The 21,201-nt window shown below is 30.3% G+C and overlaps 1 protein-coding gene across 3 annotated transcripts in view; it reads right to left on the bottom strand.

The window, feature by feature from the left end:
* Nucleotides 1-3,100: 3,100 nt before the first annotated feature.
* The window catches only part of TWN2_1 (Valine--tRNA ligase, mitochondrial 1), a 59,080-nt gene continuing 40,979 nt past the window's right edge, over nt 3,101-21,201 (bottom strand). The window contains exons 20-32 of one of the 3 annotated variants that reach the window (XM_012938778.2): nt 20,639-20,842; nt 18,984-19,121; nt 18,555-18,690; nt 18,132-18,202; nt 16,707-16,829; nt 15,178-15,288; nt 12,097-12,231; nt 10,743-10,874; nt 9,404-9,653; nt 6,800-6,996; nt 5,759-6,103; nt 5,314-5,448; nt 3,101-3,297 (exon numbers count right to left, since the gene is read on the bottom strand). In XM_012938778.2, coding sequence (XP_012794232.1) covers nt 3,238-3,297; nt 5,314-5,448; nt 5,759-6,103; nt 6,800-6,996; nt 9,404-9,653; nt 10,743-10,874; nt 12,097-12,231; nt 15,178-15,288; nt 16,707-16,829; nt 18,132-18,202; nt 18,555-18,690; nt 18,984-19,121; nt 20,639-20,842 — 2,037 coding nt within the window. In that variant the 3' untranslated portion in view covers nt 3,101-3,237. Of the gene's footprint in view, nt 3,298-5,313; nt 5,449-5,758; nt 6,104-6,799; nt 6,997-7,282; nt 7,340-9,403; nt 9,654-10,742; nt 10,875-12,096; nt 12,232-15,177; nt 16,830-18,131; nt 18,203-18,554; nt 18,691-18,983; nt 19,122-20,638; nt 20,843-21,201 lie in introns of those variants that run through there. The other 2 variants (XM_051212221.1, XM_051212222.1) reach the window with 2 other exon arrangements.

Genomic DNA, 21,201 nt, shown 5'->3' with positions numbered 1-21,201 from the left:
GGTCACAGCTTCTCACCAGAACTCCGAGAATTTTCTCACGAAGCTAGTCACTAGTGGTATATATTACTAATGTTACCAATAAATCTGAGATAATGCTAATTTTTTTTAAAAAAAAGAATAAATTCAGGCTGAAAGGTTTTGTTCAAGGATAGAAAAAGTTAGTGTTTAAATGAAACAAGTACATGAAAAGATGTAATTTTAATTTCCCTGGCCATTAAACAGACATAAGTTAGGAAAAAAATAAAATTCTGTTTGCTATAAAGCTAGACAGAATTAAGAATAGTTTATGTGATTACAAATTAATATCTAATGAGAATTTCGGAAGTTGAGGGTATTAACTAATTAAGAAATAATTACCATAGTCTACCAAAAACTTATTTTTGTTCCAGAGTTTAATCTTAACATGGTTATTGAATAAAGAGGAACAGTGTTGTTGTAAAACTTAAACTCGATAGTCAACCATATCTATATAACTTGTTACTCCAAGTAATCTCAGGTAGATTGAATTCCTCGTTCAACTGTAAAATAAATTCAGTAACTCAAGTTATTTCACAAGAAACGTTTGTAGCATAATATTTAAAACGTCTTCAGTTTGGCTAATAGTTCTAAGATGAATAACCGGTACAAGGTTCAAAATTTCAACTAACCCTAAGATTTGCGCATTCAGTGGCTTTAATTCTATCAAGATACTTCTGATAGACTCTGTATAGTGATATATCAACGTCGTATAATATCTCGGGGCAAAGTGTAGTTCACTTGAAGATCATTAATATTGATGAAGCATTCATAGATCGAAGTTGAAGTTCACATTACTAACAAGCAGTTTAATAAAATGTTTATTACTAATAACCAGAAAAGGAATCATCGAGGTAAATATATTAGGTGATAAGAATCCCACTGGAGATAGAGTCCAGGACCTACAGGTTACGCGGCAAACATTAAACCTTCAAACCATTAGGTTATCATCCATTATCTTAAAAATGCCCTTACACTAAACAAGTTAGTTGTTCACCTTTATTTACATATAGCAAATTATTTAACTGATAAAATTTACGGCAAATGACTAGTATAAGATTGTGCTTTATATTACTGCCTTTCAGTTTTAAATATTGGCTATCAAAGGTCAATATAATCCTTCTTAATTAGAACATTTTATTAGAATAACTAAAATTCGTGATTAAAAAAATATCCAGTACCATCTGTAAAGCAAGTAAACTGACATTTGTCCACAAATTTATATACCTTCTTTGTCACTTCCCTACATATATAGCTAGAAATTAATTAGGTTATATCATGAAGAATTCATCTGCATGTTCTATACACAAACGGATATTTGTAAAAACAGCAAATTTGTTTAAATAGGTTGTAGTGTCGGTTACTATGCTAAGCCCACATCACTTATTCTAGCTTCCGGACAGGCTGATCTATCCATTCTTCACATTTTGACCTTGTCAACCATTCGCTTATTAATCTTGAATTTTTATGTAAGAATATGCGTATGTATTTCCTATCTTACTCATGACATGTCTGTAACTCATTTTGATGTGACTATAAATATTGATTCATGCTGCGTTAAATTGAGTTGGCTGACTCGAATTCCTCATTGCGCGTCATTTCGCTTCGCTCTCTTCTCTTCACTCCATTTCTCTGACTGTCTGTTCAGATCAATGAGTGCATAAAATATACGTATTCAAAAATCCCTTCTCGTATTTAACTTATTTAATCCCGTTAATCACCAACGCAATTTAAGTCGATGATTATATACAAGGATTGGCGACATGTATATTTCGATAACAATCATTTGTCCGAACTAACTGGAGTCAAATATTCTAGGGCCACAAAAAACTTACTATAGCTTATTTATCAGGTATAGAGTTGCGTATTTGGTTTCGAGAAAGACTCTAATTGTGAAACCTAGTGATGATATTCATTTTTTAAACGGAAGTATTTGGAGCAAAGTTCGTACCGAAGATTTGGTGGCTAGAAATAAAACGTCTTAACTACTGAGCTATCGCTCCACCAGTTCATGAAGAAAACCATGTACATTTTATTTTATAGTCATTGGATAACTTTTTATGAAATTCCTGATTGAGAGATAAAAATCAATTGTATTTTACAAAATTGCTACCTACACAGATTATCCGTATATTAGTTTTACAAGTTTCCTGATGATGTACAATCGGGTTTGAGAGAGTCACAAGAGCGAAACATATTTTTGTCATGTAACAACTAAATAACGAAAACAGTCTAGTCATATAAAATAACTCTAATGTAAAATAATCATGATTGAGATATTTATCAGTGATTTCCTGTTGATAAGACATAATCATCCAATACTACAAGTTGTTTAACATTGTGATATGAAATTAGTGTATTAAAGTTATCTGAATGAGGTGATAACCTTTGTCGCTAGTACTATGAAGAATAATTTATGAGAACGCGTAATAATAAACCTTATGAAGTCAATGTATTTGAATTAGCTAATAATTAACATTGTTCACAAACATATCAATAAACTTATTTGAGTCTTCAGTATTGAACTATATCGTTGAGAGTCCAATTCAATTTTATGAAGAAAGGCAATTTAGAAGTTTTCGACTCATGCCATCCATGAATTGTCATAGGCTTCATGTTTAGATGAAAAATTCATTTGAGAATTTTTAAAGCTACGATCAGAGTGACAACAGGCATTTATTTATTGATGAAGATTGTGGTTGTCAATTAGTTAGTTTCCAAGGTTAATACTCGTATGAATACCTGTATGCAAATGACATATCACACAAAGAAACGTCCAATCTTCTTAACATAGAGTTATGTTACAAGCATCATGGTAAACTTAATAAAAATAGCTATCAGTAGTAGATAGCAAAATCCATTGAAGTGAATTGTGTTATTCAACTAACTACAGTAAGAATCAAAAGAATGATAAAGATTTAATGTATTGTGTAGATTACTTGAATTTACGGAAGGTACTTAAAACATTCTTAGATGATATATAAAGAACCGGAACAAAATAAAACTTAGAGTACTAGCCTAACAGTAGATGTTTCTCTTTTCTTTTAAATTACCTCAAAGATGAAAGTAAAACAGCATAGAATAATTGTCTATGCAAATAATTTATTGAATTCATTACAGCCATATATAAAACATAAATGAGTAACAAATAATACATAAAATTAATGATTTACAATAACTCAATTTGACACAATAATCTATATAAACCACAAAAATATCATACTACATCAAACAAGAAAGTTGATATTCAAGTTTTTCCATTTTTCTTTCTATTACTTCAATCTACAAAAGAATATTCAAGAAAACAAGAAAAATGAAAAACAGAATACAAAAACAAATTAGATTGATTAATTAAACTATTAATTCAATACGATAATCCATGTGTGCAACTTCAAATCATATACAAACGTTAAAATATAGGTATCTAGTTGAATTGACCAGCTGAGGAAGAAATTAGGAAGAAGCACTAGAAGTGACATGGCTCAGAATCGATCACAATTGCGTTGGTGTATACACTCTCTATCTTCCCTTAAACTAAGAGATTAAAATTGCTTCATATATTTCTTTCTACGAACTAATTCTTTCTTCCTGTACTATATCCTTATTGCAATCTTTCTTTTATATATTACCACCTCTGAATTAACTACTTTTATGAATCCGGTGTCCATCTTGTTGTGTTAATGAGGTATGGCAACTTGGACCGATGCATATATGTGCCTGGTCCTACGTTGTAGCTGACTGACTGATACTCAAGGCCAAGGGTAAAGAGGAAGACCAAAGAACACATTACGCCGAGAAATGGAGATAGACATGAGAAAAATGAACAAGAATTGGATGGAATTAGAAAAGAAGGCCCAGGACAGAGTGGGTTGGAGAATGCTGGTCTGCGGCCTATGCTCCATCAGGAGTAACAGGCGTAAGTAAGTAAGTAAGTTGAATTAACCAATATCTGAAACTAAAATTGATTAGGTAACGCAGAGAAACAATAACATAAAAATAGAAAGCTGAACACTAATTATTTTGTTTTAAAAACCGCTAGATTGAATTCGTTGATAAATTAAGTAATACAATATGATATATATATATATATATATATATATATATATATATATATATATATATATATATAAGCCGCCGTAAATGTTTAATTTCATAAATCATATAAAAGTGACCTTAGATACATCAATAACATACAAGTTAGTGAATTTAAATTGTTTGTACTTTGGAATGAATGAAATTTTTGATGATTTTATTGTAGAGTTCTTTTTAATGAGATGTAGTTTCTGACCTTACGCAATACTTTCTCTTTCATTATACACTTAAGATCGGTAGTAGATATCAGGAGAGGCTTTTGGCGGAGGTTTATGCTTTATCTTATTTCCGAACTAAAATTTAAGTGACAGATATAATGTCCTGTTTAACAGAGAAATAATTTTCGGTAAACAATAAAATAAAAATTAATGATGAAACACTTCACTAGTTTATTATAAACTATCTAAAAAAATGATACTATTGAAAAGAAGGTTCACTTCGCTGGACTATCATTATTTTGTTCAACGACTTAATATGTTTCTTTCGTTGTCTTCTTTGATAATACGGGACAAAGTGACTCATATCAATGAAGGAATTATTTATACTACATCATATTTTTTATATTGTTCGTCACTTAGATCGAACTTGTAGCTTAACAGTTAAGACGTACATCATTCTATCTGATCATTTATAGGCTAGTGTTCTAGATAATAATTATGCAGTTTATGTTGACATGTCACAGGATCAAATGAAATATCTGATTCCATGAGTCAGAATAATTGTTCAGCTGTTCAGTAAAACAAACTTCAAATAAAATTTTCCAAAATAATATTCACATCAGTAACTTTAAAATGAATTAAAAATTCGTGTAAAAATTATTTTGATTCTATTATTTCAATACGCTCATCAAACAATGACTTAATTCAAACCAAATAAGGTTAATTAGAGGAATCTATTGACATCTTAATATAGGGATAGATCCTATTTAGTATCTTCCCGGAAGTAACAGACAACGTTAAATTATTGAACCTTACAAAATTAGATGTAATGAAAAAAGGTCATAGAGCTACTTAACTGTTTTAAAATATTTATTTTTTAAGGCTCATTTTATTGGTTTAAATGATCGTTTGAGCGTTTTATACAATCCTATATATATATTACTACAAAGGAACTGACTGGCTTTCGTTCTGCAGAAATAGAAAAGCATCATGATGAAGTGGATAAATAATGAGTGAAAACATAAGAACATTGACGAATCTTCATTACCTTAGATTGATTTGTTTCATGTGCATTCTCTTTGCCTTTTTTCATTTTCTCTATTTTTATCAGCTCCTCTTTACGTTTACATAATTTATCAATACGAAGTTGTAATTGATTACTAGCCCAATTAAGATCATATTCCTGTATAATGAAATTAAATTAAAACATAAATCATTAATAAAAGTATACGATGAAATGTTAATTCATAGAAATACTTTTAACAGGAATGTAATATTGTAGCTCATTGAATCACGTCTATTTTTAATTTCAAACACATGAGTGATGAAGTCACATCGTTTTTTGTAGTTTGGAACGGAAAATTAAAATTAATCGTTTACTTTCTTTAACTCACTAATGATGATATATACTTATTCGATTGTTATAAGTAGCATATCAAAAATTCTCTAAATAAATTCATGGAAAATTTAAGATGAATCAAATATCAACTTACATTCTCATTTATACATAAATGCCAATCAGTTTGATCATTATGAACAGGTATATAAACATAACTATTACTTCTTAGCATATCTGACTTCAAGTTAATAGATGTAAGCGCTTTCAAAACAGCAGATTCATCTTCTGAAACATTTGAATCACTAGAGTTTTTTATCAAGTAAATACCATCAGATTCAATTTTCTTTAATTTCGTGGGATTTCCTGATTTATCATGATGAATAGATCGGAGTAAAGTACGCCAAGAATTGACATTCGAAGCTACTGTAGTTAGCTCAGACATGATTTCTTGTACACGATCCAATGAAATATCATAGTTATTCTGATACAAGAATTCAAACTGTAACAACAATAATATTTACAGACTATGTTTTGATTAAAACAAGTAACAAGAAGTAAATGATACAATTATTTTACTGGGTATATAACCAGAAAGTACGATGAAAGAATTTCGACAGTGGCAAGCCACAAAATCGTATGGAGTAATATGTATTTTAGTCAAATACAACCAGGTTTTGCGTGTGTTACCTTTACCTTATTGATTGACCATTTAGGTCATTTATACTAATCGCAATCTATGAGTTGAGAAAGTCAATATGGCTAAACACTGACTACAGTGGTGTATGTGTTCCCCACACTTGTTACCCTATGACATCATTTTTCGCTCACTGAACTATACATTCATAAGTGTTTATTTTACCACTGCAAATGGTATTTTTATTTCAACACCTTTATCAATCATCAGGCCACACTTTTTCAATGTATTGACATTAGACGTAAGATCGATACATGTTGCTGAGATCTAGAATTTTAGGTTTGACACGACAGGTAGATTGGTAAAAATTAAATAACAGATAATGGTTATTTTTTAAGCTGTTTAACAAAACAGAAAGTTTGAATGAAGCAATGGAAAATAGAATGACATCACTAATAATTCCAGTACTATATATATATATATATATATATATATATATATATATATATATATATATATATATATATATATTATATATATGTATATCAATTGGATACATACCCATTTACAATTAGGAAATTGTTGCATCAATAAGCTGTTTTCTGGATTATACAACTCGTCTTTCTGTTCAATATTAATATTTAAACCATGCCAGAGAACTTCAGTTAAATGTGGCATAATTGGATGAAATATATGAATGCCGGTCATTAGACAAAGATATAAGATATGCAAAGAATTGGTGTTGTACGGTGAAGAAACTAAATGAATAAAAGAGAAAACAAATTGTTAAAGATGAGGATAATAACAATGAACCATATGAGAGTAATGTATTATTCTTTATTTTCATCAAAAGAAGAAACTGTCTTTTTAATAGATATTACTGATGATGTTATATTTGGCAGGCATATGCGTATGTATACGTTCGTCTTCAAACTCGTAACTCTGTTCAATTCAGCGTCTTTTAAAATATGCTAAGTTCAATACGTTAAAGAAAATACTTTTTAAATCATAAAACATCATTATATTCATAACCCACTCTCTCACTTTGACGACCTGAACAGTTAATGTTTGTGAGTAAGTCGATCAACGTTTACCTAATTTACTGAAATAAATAAAAAGAATGTTATATTATTGTATCTGTAAAATGTGATTGATAGACGAACCCACCAATAATAAGGGAAACGCCCACCACCACATCAACTCCTTTTGACCTTGTCGACTGTATCTCTTTATTAACCAATCACAGTTTAATGTTCATTGTAAAACAATTTTGGCTTGTTGACTCATTTTTCCTATTCTCTAGCTTCTGTTCGGTATGTTATTTGTCTCTGTTTTTCTCTGTATTAATAGACCGTACTGTTTGTTTGTACGCTAACGATGTTAATTTATGTTTTAGAAAAAGATAAAGTTTATATAGCCAAATAGCTTACTTGTTCTGACTTTGGCTAAACCAAGACTCTGTACTCGACAGTCTAGAGATTAGCTTAGAGTTGAATCTGTGGGAGATTGTTTCCTACAGTATCGTTTCTTTTTAAATCGTAAACATATATTGCATTGAAATGTATTTGGGTTAGCGGAAACAATGTCAACATGGATTAAATGATATGTTGCTAAGTTACAACGTATAAATCCTCAAAAATATATTTCTTGTTATAATCATTAGAATAGAATAAGATAAACTTCATCAATTTTACTCTGAAATAATCTTGATAATTATGGACAAAACAACAAAATATTAACTAAAGAGTCAGTCATAAGAAACATAAAACCTAGAACATATGTGGATCAGTTGAGGTTACAACAAAACATTAATATAACGAGATGAGATTATTCGATAAAGGAAGGGATTTTATCCAACATCTCCAACCATTAGATACGATAATGCTGCTTGCTTTAACCGGTCAACCTGCATACATAGCTCATACCAACAACAAATGATTTTATAAACTAAAGATATGTTCTGATTTGGTGACTCCTAGCTCTTTTCAAACTTACTCCTTCTACACTAACTTAATTCACACGACCGCGTTGGCGGTCGTTGAAGCACCTAAGTTAAGTTCTTTCTATTTCGTATGATTTAAACCTAATTTGATAATCTGTAAATTAGACAGAATAAACATTGATTATGGATAGTATATATGTGCTGAATTGACTATGATCTAACTCAAACATTGCAATTTTAATGATAAACAATTAATTAGACATGTTTTTAAGATGTTTGTTTTTATTCAAAATTAATTGACTAAATTTTACATAGTACAACTAGTCATGAGGGCTAATTTCAGTAAAAAAAAACACAGACATCATGGATTTACAATAACAAAAATATCATTACGGGGTGATTCGTCAATATTTTGTTATTAGATTATACTGAAATAATCTCTACTTTTTAAACTAGGTCTATACAAGAATAGTGACTGAAATTCTAATGAAATATCACTTGCAATCGGAATCAAACTGAAAATTCTAAACTATCAACTCAATATTCTATCTGGCGAATTAACTGACTAGAATGTTGACGTACTGAAATAAAATCCACATTTATTCTTCTATTATTAAGTTTTGCGATCGGTAGCTTATAAACGAATATAGAGAATTATTTAATTTGTATTGGTTGTTTGAATCTTCTCATTGATGTTTACAACTGGTAGCAATCAATTTCTTTTGGTATATATGCATCTTGTGCGGATTGCATTGATATTGCCATTAGGCCACAAGTCCCATAAACAAAGATGGATGGTGGCTAGCAACGGGATCCAGGATCCGCGTTTCGTCCAATTTAGGACTCAATAGCTGGATGTACCTACATCTGAGTTGATGTTCACTCTGGGACTCTAACCTAAAGCATTCGCTTCAAACGCTATCACGTTATACAACCAGCTACTGAGTTTCCATTGCATAATCCAGAGGCTATCTAAACTAACTAGATAAGTGGGTAATGCGATGTTGTATGAAGAGAACAGTACTAGGTTCGAGTTGAAGAGTAAACATCGACTCAGATGTATGTAAACTCAGCTGACGAGTCCTGAATAGGGCGAAACGTGTCCTACATTCCATTATTAGTCACAATCCATCTTTGTTTACGATAAAGAGAGTTTATTGTCATCAAATGAATTATTCATTCAGATTATTATTAAGCCATTTAAAATTTTGCAAAATAATCACCTTCATTTTTAATTACTTCTAGGTAAATGGAACATAGATCATTCAGCCACCAATTTTGCATCCCTTTGACACCATGATGGAATGACCATTTTAAATTTTCATTATCAAAATCGACTCTAAGCCTGTGATTGCCAGTCTGAATCTTATTTTCACCATGATCAATGTCTTCAGGATCTGTCCATGATAAGTTGATCAAATGAATTAATCGACATAATTTATGTATAATCCATATATCAAACAACCTTAATTGCTGTGACAAAAGAGTAAAGAAAAACAATTCAAAAAAATATATTCCGATTCATTCTAATACGATAAATAAAATCTTTACAAAGAAAAATTGGACTGAAAATTTAAAAAGTACATACTGCTACCTATTGATAACCAAGATATCTCAAATGAGATGAACCAAGTCTACGTTATGGGACCTCATCAGTTACAACCATATTTCAATGATAAAACTAAGACAAGAGTAAAATGGAAAAATAGATACATAATTCCATTTTGATTGTCAACTTAAAGTTATTTATGTCTAACAAACTGCTCAGTGATCTTAACTTTAGCCAAGCACGAAAAAACATCAATTTCACTAATTGTTAACCTTCAACTTCTGTAACTAATCATAAGAAATGATAGACAAAATGACCATGTGAGAACCACTAGAATCTATTCTAATAGATTGCTTTTCATAAGTAACCTTAGATGTGAATTCGAATCGCATGAAAAGCAATAGTTTCTTTTTAAAATTTTAAATGCATCTTACTGATAAATATCAATTAGCATAAAATCTAAATGCAAGTTCTCCTGTTGATTACTGTTTCATATCAGATATTATATTCTACTTCCAAATGCTTTCAAAAACCGATATACACAGTATTTCTAGAATGCAATAAACAACCAACCAAATCAATAAATGCGTGAATACGTTACTAATTGAGTGATTAGAAAGTTCATTTTATTGTTAGAACAGCAACAACAACAACAAGAAATTGACACCACACGCATCACTAATAAGTTTGAATGTAGTAAGTGGTCACCTTAATGAACAGTTTAGGACTAAGATATGTGTATTTGGTTATTCAGAATGAAAAATTAGTAAACTTTGTTACGTAAAAACATGTTTTCCAATTCAATTGTGATCAAATAAAAAATATATAGTTTTAATTCTGGAAAAAGAGGGATATTTTGGTAATAATTTTACGTAAAAAGTGATAACTGTTAATAATAAGTTGGCCAAATGTCGATTGCTAGTCTTTTATTATTACACATCAAAATTATTTATAAACGTTTCCACATAGACCAACAATCTTTAATAATAATAATACTCATGATAATAGCTAACCTTTTCTTTACATAATCCTCCCACAAAATCTATCCACTGGGTACCAAGTGATTTGTGATGTATGCTTGAAACTGATTGAAATACATTTTGCTTTTTAAGTTGAATCGAAACAAAACGAGCTGTTTGCCACATCTATAGAAAAAAAAACTATTGTATACTGAAGCTCTGGGTTTATCGCTACAGTGAAGCAATACTTCGTACTAAGATATTTTGATAACTACATCTAAGTTTTCAAAAATGTCATAAACTCAATAGTTAGGGATCAGGTCTTTATAGTTTAGTGAAATAGAATTAGAATTCATGACAGACATTTTCATAAGTTTTAATTTTTACAAAATCACAAATTTTCGAAGATAATTCGCAAAAATTCACATAACTGATCTATACATTCATAATAAGATGAAATAATCCCCTTAAAATTCATAGTTTATGTTAAAATGATAATTTTAGTGAAAACATAATATCCATGTAAAAGGGTCTAAATCTTTAGAAGTTATTCATTTATAACTCAATAGAAATGTAATACTGTGTTAACTATCAATGAAATTTCGAACACATTAATTCCTTCATTTCAAACTAATCAACATGATTTATTGGTATCGCAGTTACAAACTTACGCAGAATATAAATGAGGTGTAGCTGCTCACAGAACGACGGTTACTAAAGTAGTCGGACGTTTAAAAAAAGACAAATATACGAATCAATCATAACGTCCCATATTATACTTGTTTCCCTGAAACTAAGGCGTTATACACATGTAACTATTTTTATAAGTAAGGGTTATGGATTATCATAAGAAGTTGAAACAAAACCAACAAAAGTCATCTCAGTAATTTGTAAGTTTTAATAATAGGCGAAATTGTTTGAACTAAATATATTCTACTCATCATATAAAGATACGGAAATTTGTTGTAAATTACAGCTTTCGAAATACCTAACAATGAATTTTGATATGATATGGGATTATTTTTCTCATTTTCTGTAGGGATACATTTCGAAAACGAAGATTGTGGTTAGCTATTGAATTTTTGAAGGAGTCGCTATGAAGTGACAGAATATCAGATGTTCTTGTAGATTTATTCAAAACACCGTGAGATTAGATTAGAAACCACTATTATCAGGATTAACACAAACTTTCAGCTATTCCACCTTTACTAGTTAAAACTCAAGGACCATAACTCAATAGCTTAAACTAACCTTAAGACTAATAAGTTATTAGTTTAAATTCTTCTTTCATTTATAAATTACATTGAAAGTAACCGCATTGCATCATGCAATACTATCAAGTTTAAAATTATTGAATCAACCGAATGATTGGAAAACTAAATCATAAAAACTTGGCATTTCATTTTACCTTATTACAAAATTTTCTCATTTCCAATACAACATTCTCATCAAAATTAATATGTGACTGAGATAATTGATGAGTTAATAATGCAGCTCTTAAAGCATCTGCACCTAATACTTGAATCGATGATCCAACAGTTTCCTGAAAGAATAGTAAAAGAACGTAATGTGTAAACAGTTTAAGAAAAAACACAAAACCATACATTAAATTTTAAAAGAAGAGCAAACTAATTCAATTTACCTTCAATCGAACTTTTTATATTCATAAGAAAGATATAAAAGGAGGAATAATTTAAGCAAATTATATCAAAATGATGATGACTTTTATACTAGTTAGGTGTAGGTTAATTGCCAAAAACAACGCATTTATGTACCCGAGTTTGAACAATACAATATGTACATAGTGGATAGTAACACTTCATGACTGAACTGAGATAGATATAACTCGATTAGAACCCACAAAAAACGAGTAGCAGGAAATCGATGCATAAATACAAGACAACTTACAGAATTCGAATATAAGGAAAGAGTTACTCTGGGACGAGTAAAAAAACATGAAGATATGTCTAACCTGATATTATTTACCAATCTCATTTCATCACAATAAAATTGTATGGATTGTGACATGGATTAAAAGATGTAGCAAATGCGTGGAAAAAGGTTAACACTTGAAAGTTCTGAGTTTAATAAGAATTTGTAACGAGTTTAATTACTCAATAGGAATATTCAGTTAGTTGACAAAAGGTTATAATAAAAATCACCATTATTACACGTTCTGTAACCGATACTGTTTCTGATGAGATGCCTTTACATTTTATTTGATATGATCATTACACTGATTTTGAAATATCAGAAAAGGTTTTTCATAGATTAAACACACTGGGTGACTGAGGCATTGTGTTGAATCCTAACAAAATAAATCAAGCCTGTTATTGTGCCCGCTTGATCTGACTCCTATTTAGAGCGTATGGAAGATGGCTGGGAAGCCAACCCCATTTCAAGCCGGGCATTACTCAATATTTATAGGCAGACAAAATAAACTACAGACATGTGATGAGTCATGGGACATGAAGTGTACACACATATACGCTCATGTGAAAACAGTCAAGGCTAATAAGCGAATAATTAACAAGGTCAAAACATGACTCAAGTAGAATGAATAGAATGGAATGTCCGGAAACTAGAATAAGATATATTATGGGCTAAAACTAATGACTAACACTACACCGTAGCTTTCAAATTCTATATTTAAAACATTTATGTATAATTCATTCATGTACTATCTAGAAGACAATAATATGAAGGTAACATCAGTTAAGTGAATGTTGTGTCATATTTAACTATGATACAACAGGAGAAAAAGCGTAGATACTTCGAAACAATGCTGGACCATACAAAAGAGATTTTCTTCTAAACTTTATTTTAGATAAATAAACATAAAAAGTTATCCAGTAAATTATAAATTACAATTTATACTGGCAAAATGGGTGATGAACATTGAACTATCAGTTAAATAAAAACATGCAAAATATTTGATGCAATAAAATCAGTTCTTAATAAATAAAACGAATGAAGTAAGAAATAATTTATAGTCTTTTATTATTAATTATTAGATCAACACAATTTATTCTTTTTTTATATTCTACTTCAAAATGGAAAAAATTTATTATGATCAGTGATATATACATGTATACCACCACCTATTTATCGTCCTTTCTTCCTGTACTATGTCCTTATATGCAATCTTTCTTTTATATATTACCACCGTTGAATTAACTACTTCTATGAATTCGGTATTCATCTTGTTGTGTTAATGAGGTATGGCAAATTGGATCAATGCACAGATGTGCCTGGTCCTACGTTGTAGCTGACTGACTGACTATTTATCGTTAACAACAAAAGTAATAATGATAATAATATTATTATTTATACAAAACAAACCGAAGACCCCGAACCACTCCGTGGTGGTGGTGAGGGAGGAGGATTTAACTCAGGTGATTGTTTTAAGGATATAATCAACAGATCTTATCAAATAATAAAATGTAAGCAATCCAGTGAATACATCCAACAACATTTAGAAATATGAAAAAAATTAATTTCTGAAAAGCAGAGTGAAAATTCCGTAGGAATAATTATTGATGAAGAGTAAAAATGCGAGAAAATGGACAGAAGAAATGACATTCAGGAAAATAAGAAACAAAACAAAAGAATAAAGAATGGGTTTATTACAGTTATTTTAATTATACAACCGTTAATCATAATAACAAAACTAATAATGACAAAGAAATCTTTTCTATCTTTTCAATTTTAGGAAGTAATTGGTTTAAGTATCAATGTGTTTGATTTTCAACCATAAAGTGTCAGGTTCGAATCTCGCTTCATCTACTTGTGTTTGGGCAACTAGGGGGTTTCGTTGTGGTTTACATTTAGAGTGTGATTCATGTCGAATCACTTGGTGATGAGTGAGTTAATCTACAGGTTTATATAGTCGAAAATAGATAATGGGATTGAAAACATTATATATTAGATCAAAGATCGGTTAATTTATCAATAAAGATAACGAGAAATTTAGAATGAAACTACTTTGATTGTGAGGAAAATTTTTGTTTAAAAGAACAGAATTAAAACGAGGAAAAGAGGGAGAAGAAAAACTAAAACATCAAAGGCGAAATAGAAGATAAAATGTGATAAGAAAGTTTGAGAGTTAGATTCACAAACTATTATGTTCATAGTTTACTCTTCATCGTTGGTCAATACTAACTGTAGAAGCGTTGAAAACTAGGGGACACTTCATGTCCAGTTCGTATTGATCTTCAATATATTAAATTTATTTATAAATACCTTGCCATTGAACTTCCAAGTTAAAATCTAATTGCATATACCTTTCCAATTCCATGCCATTTGCTATTTGAGATTATTGTAAATCTATACTTCAGTGAAGTTAACAGTTACCTATAATTACATAACTTTAGATTATATATCCCAAAACACGTCACGCAAATGTACTAGCTACTTATACAGTTAAGAATCTAATAAAACAAGGTTTTGATGATTCTACCGTGTTGAGCATAATATAGTAACAATTTACCTTTGGAAGGTTTCCAATCCCATGTATCATTTTCAATGGATTCACTGAATTGTTTTTACTCTTAGACATTTTTTGACCAGTTGAATCACACACCAAACCGTGTAAAATGACCTTGTTTTATTGGAAAGTAATATTGATTAAGTAAATTATTATGGAATGATAATTGTCAGTATAGGGTTGTGGAGATTGTTGAGTTCCATTAAAATAATGAACCGATCAATGTTCAATTGTGTTGGGTGTGAGACAGTTATCCCCCGAGGTCGATGGAAGATTGTCACACACGATCGTGGACTGACTGAATTTAGACATTAACACAGTTCGTTGCCGAGTCAGTGGTTTAGAGATTAAGCGTTCACGCACGAGGCCGAATTTCCTGGATTAGATTCCCGGACCCAGAGTCGTGGATACGTGTTGCTAACGCGTCCCATACCAGGACGAAACGACCGTCCAGTACTTCCAGGTTTTCAATGGTGGTCTAACACTGGTCGGTTCATGATCTGAATGAAACTCAACAATCTCCACAATTCTATGCTGTAAAATAATATGATTGTATTATATAGTGAAACATATTAACAGAACTCATCATTTAGGCTAAGTTAGTTCATCAGTGTTTTATCAAATTAATCTGTTCGTCACAACACAAACTATTCGCAACAAGAATACTAGTAAACTGAAACTATTATATTAACGATCAACTTTATGACGTCAATAAGTAAGTACCCAATTTGTAACTGACATAAAATAGAGTAGAATATTAAAAACACTATTTAGATGCCAGGTGGTTGGAGGTCAGCATTCGAGAGCAAGGCATACCCGGGGTTTTGAAAAAACTAGTGGTCCAAGTAAGGTAAACAGCAGAACCCAGCTGCGAAGTTGGAGACGTTATCACTGAGATATACAAGCTGTGACTAGCATCCTGTAGAACTGAGATATTTATATAATGTTGACGCTGAGCCACTCATAGACAGTTGTCTGTAATATAACTTGATCGATAGAATTTGATCCGCACTAAGGATTGGACAAATATGACATTAATCACTACTATTCAGTGTTCTATCACTATAAAAATACTGTTTACCTGATGATAGATCAGCATCATTATCAATAATCTGAATTGATAACAAAACATGAACCATGTGCACAAATCGATCTACTCTAACAATATCATTCAAATTAAATATTAATAAGTAGGTTAATGTTATTCTTTTAAACAAAAACTTTTGTTCCGAGTAATTCACTTCATTTCAACAATATAGAACAACCAGTATAACTTGAGTTTTTTTTCTTCTCTAGTTCTTTCAATTCACGTTGTGTAATTTAAATCTTACAATAGGATAATATAATTTACATAAAATTGGTTAACATTTGATCATGTTGCATTTGATGATGATTGATGGGTAATGACGATGATAAATATAAAAATTTACACAAACAAAAGAATAGTTTATTCGAAATACTCGGTTATTCCAATCAATCGATAAAAATAAATGATAACCAACAATTAAGTAGATCAATTTTGATGTACATACAGTTTTAAATGGGACTTGTCCTGTTAGAAATACACCAAGCATAACCATACGAGCAATCCAAAAAAATAATATATCCTGTCCACTTTCTATTAAACGCAGAGGATAGAAACGTAGTTCTTTAGTCTAAATTAAGAATACACATATATATGTGTCAATACAGATGAAGTAAGTATTGGAAAATTTCCATAACAGTAATAACGAATTATAATCTAGAAACAAATGTACATGAATTATTAAAGAAGAAATGATAAATAAGCAACAATAACGGAGAATGATTAAGTTTACTTTAAAAGGATTTGTGTGGAGATGGAATTTTATCGTTCGAAATTTGTGGCGCGCTTCCTATTACAACAAATAATTTGATATCGGTGTAATCAATGCAAAGTTTGTTTTTCTAACCTAAGATTTCTTTGTACGTAAGGTGTACGCTTAACTTGGTTTTTCACTTGTAAATTAGAAAGTGTCGAAACAGTCTATAGGTTGATGTCAGCTACATATAAAAAGATTTACTTGACCAAAGATATTAATCATCTCACTTGCTTAAGTGGTTAATTAAGAAATTTTTAACTGATAGTTAATATTAACACAAATAATGAAGACTTGTTTGTGATTGTGAAGTAAAAACCACTATGGATGAACTCAAAGAGCACAAAATAATCAGCAGATAATTAAATCTAATCTATAAACAATATGAACAAACTGTTATTGATGAAATATATGTTAGTATGATGAAGTACACAGATAATATGAGGTTATTTAGATCGAATTAGTCAGAGGTTCAAACCTAAGATCAAAGTTTTTAGATGCTCACCATTTAACTTTAATATAATGTTGATGAAATATAGATCCTACTTACATCGTATATACTCTGTAGACAAATCTCGCTGGAAATAACGTGGATATAAAATGTTGAATGCGAGTATTTCGGATGTTGATATTTCATACATTTATTTCGGCAGACAAGCAAACAAATAAGAAGCGAAGATGGTAAATAAGCCTACTCAAACTATTATTCACTAAAAGAGTTAATATAACTCAAAATAGATAATGCATAGTGAGATGAGGAAACAAGCATTGTATAAAATAATGAATGAATAGACACACGTACAAACATACATGAGACTCGTAAGTGTAGAACTACAAGGACACAAATATAAGCAGTATATTTGTGCTAAACGTCATAATTTCCTAGGTAAAGAATAAAATTATCAGAACGGAAAAAAATGATTCAGTAGTCATGCTGTCTGATTCTGTTCAAAAGTTAGGATCAGTGTCATGTGGGTAAGTAATAGTAGCCGCAACACATTCATAACACTAATGCTTCAATTACAAATAGCCATAGCTGAAAATAAATACAGTATTCACTAAATGATTTTTAAACATATTATTACATAATTTATAACTATCACCATATAATAAACTTACATCATTTGGCCAACCAAATACTGAAAATGGTAATAGTGCAGAACTGAACCAAGTATCTAAAACATCTGGATCTGTAATGAACAACAAGTTTAATAACTAAGAAAACATTTTATGATTTATGTACAAATCCCCATTCTGATAAGAAACATATGACAAATGTCATGGGAAAATAAAATAATTTACTACAATAAATTACTGATAAGACATTTAATTTTGATAAACATCTTCGACATTGATATTGATCATGAATACTAGACAATTGAATAACATTTCTTAAAACAAAAAAACACCGTTTCATACTGTAAGTAACAGATGATATTATTCATATTATTACCATAAAAGTTCTATTCTATTAAACAAAGACGCTGAATAAATTAACCATAAAATTTCTAAAAATAATGAACTTTTCAATATATATATCACCTGGTATAAGCTGATAATCATTCGACTGAAGTCCAGAATCAGTCAAAATATTTACAGCTTCGTTAATTGAACGAGCTACGATCCATCGATCCGTACTATCACAATCATCATTTGATTTTGAGTTGGACGTAATAACCTTGACGTTAGATATATTAGGGAAAAAAAGAAGAAACAACATTAATATTGATCAGAAACATAATGGAATAGCTTACTGATGTTTGTCTTAGACTTATAATAAGTTTATAATGCCTAGAATAATTGAAGAGATTTGATATCATGCTTTAAGTCTAAGGAGTATGGTTAGTGTTGAAAAAAAGTACCACTATTAAGAAACAGTTTTAAGTTCGTGAACCTCTGAAACAGAGGCCAACATGAAGAAGAGATTCAATTAAACATGAAATAGTAGAAAAGTACAAGCTAATAACTCACTTTATAAGCTGGAATAGGATGACCCCAATAAAGCTGACGACTTATACACCAATCTTTATGATTTGTTGGTTTTAACCATTCCGACCAAATTAATTTTTGATTTGCTGGAAATAATTCCAACTGATTAGAATGGACAGCCTTGAAGCATAATATGAGATCACAAATAGATGAAATTATTTTTAGAAAATATAAATAAATTCAACAACATAGCTACTTCAATTTTTAAAATATTATGTAATCCGATCAGAATACACTATGAAATCGGAAAGCACAAGAAGAAAAGTTTTAAAAAGTTAGTAGACTAAGAAAATAATCACTAATGATATAAATGTACTCAGTCATAACTACTTACACTACTGTAAAGGTCTTGGTTTGTTTTAAGTCACTCTACTATTCTAATAAGTAAAAAATACTAATGAGGAGTCCCACAATAGAACGAAACGGCCGTCCAGTGCTTCCAGGTTTTCCCTAGTGGTCTAGCTTCAACTGACTCATGATCTTAACCATTGAAATTACAATAATATCCACAAAACCCACCTGATATATGCAAAAATAGAAAATCAGATATATTCATATAGATATTGCTACTAGTATTTGAAATGAAAGCACATCTGTCAGAAACTAAATATAAGGAATTCAATGTATGGGGCAATGATTTAATAGCGAAATTCATAAAAATCAAATGAATCGGAATTATACTATTCACAAAGACTTTTCACTAAATCTATAATCGTTATTTAATAACTCGCAGTTTCTTGCGATGAACACTCCTAGAGGCACTCAATGTTTGTGAAATGTATTATGACTAATTTTAGCACCCGTTTGTGGGTATAACCACTCATACATATAATATTTGAACAAGTATGAATAAATAACATATAGTAATGTCTCTTGAAGGCACATCGTAACTAAAAGAACTAATTCCAATCAGATCACCTATAGTCTTACACTAGAGACCTGGATTATTTCACTGTTTCTAAACACAAAGTTAGTACTTTTCTACATGACAGAGACTAATAATCAATGACTTCATGAACCGACCCAATATCTTGATCTATTGATCTGTAGACTTTTTTAAACTGAATTATATGTAACCCAGCGTAATGCGTCGGACTAGATAGAAGTCTTATGTATTAAGATCAAACAAGTCAACTGATAAAGCTACATGACGTTAATCATAATTATTTAGAACTTCTGTCTGATATCAGAGTCGTTTACTTGATGAATTGAGTTTGAACTACCAAAATCCCGAACGACATTTTTATATAATAAGTAAGAGTAGGGTAAAAAAAATTGAAATATAAGGTAAGACAGCTTCTACAAGTTTAATGTATGGTTATTATAGCCTGAAGATCTTTTCTACAATTCAGAAACTCATATAATTATAGCTTTTAAGTAGTACGCTTGGTTTTTTTATTTGCTTAAATTTGATACTGTTTTATCAGTGCCCAAATTGAACAATATGGCATTATGACCCATGAGACGATCTATGCATCAAAAATTTACATAATAAGCTATGTTCATCGTCCAAAGGCATAACAAAATCAAAAGTAGACACAATATGATTAATCCGATAAAATAATTACATTTTGCTGTTGAAAGATTAATTATTATCTTGCAGAAAAAAAATTTCATTTAATTACAAACTAACTTACTTTCACTGCAGCCTCAGCTAAATTTTTTGTACGTACAAACCATTGTTTTTTAATCATCGGTTCAATAATATCACCAGAACGAGAACAAATTGGCAATAATGCAGTTCGACCTCCATTGGCTCCAATATTTTGTCGACGTTTATATAGACCAAGATTAGTGAGTTGTTCAACTAAACGTTGACGTGCTATAAATCTGGGTAATCCCTGAAATAAAATTAATGATAAACGCATATATTGAAGTTAGTCAAATAAATGATAAACAAATTATAATGTGGAGTTTCATTTCAATGATGATAAATAAGTTCATGACTATTTAGTTTAAATTCGTACTGACATAAAAAATCTTGTGACATAAACAAGATGAAAGTTATGGATGATTAATTACTGAGTAGTGAACAATGCTATGCTTGTCTAATCATTTAGTGTGGATCAAACCCTGTTGATCACATTGCAATGCAGCCATTAGTGATTCAACATCGTGTGCACTATCTTGAGATGTAAGGCAGTCGGAAGAAGTCTATCAGTAATAAAAGGTTAGACAAATATAACGTTAGTTACTACAC

This window comes from Schistosoma haematobium, chromosome ZW, assembly GCF_000699445.3.
Source record: "Schistosoma haematobium chromosome ZW, whole genome shotgun sequence".
Taxonomy (NCBI): Eukaryota; Metazoa; Platyhelminthes; class Trematoda; order Strigeidida; family Schistosomatidae; genus Schistosoma; species Schistosoma haematobium.
This window is presented reverse-complemented; position numbering and strand designations above follow the sequence as displayed.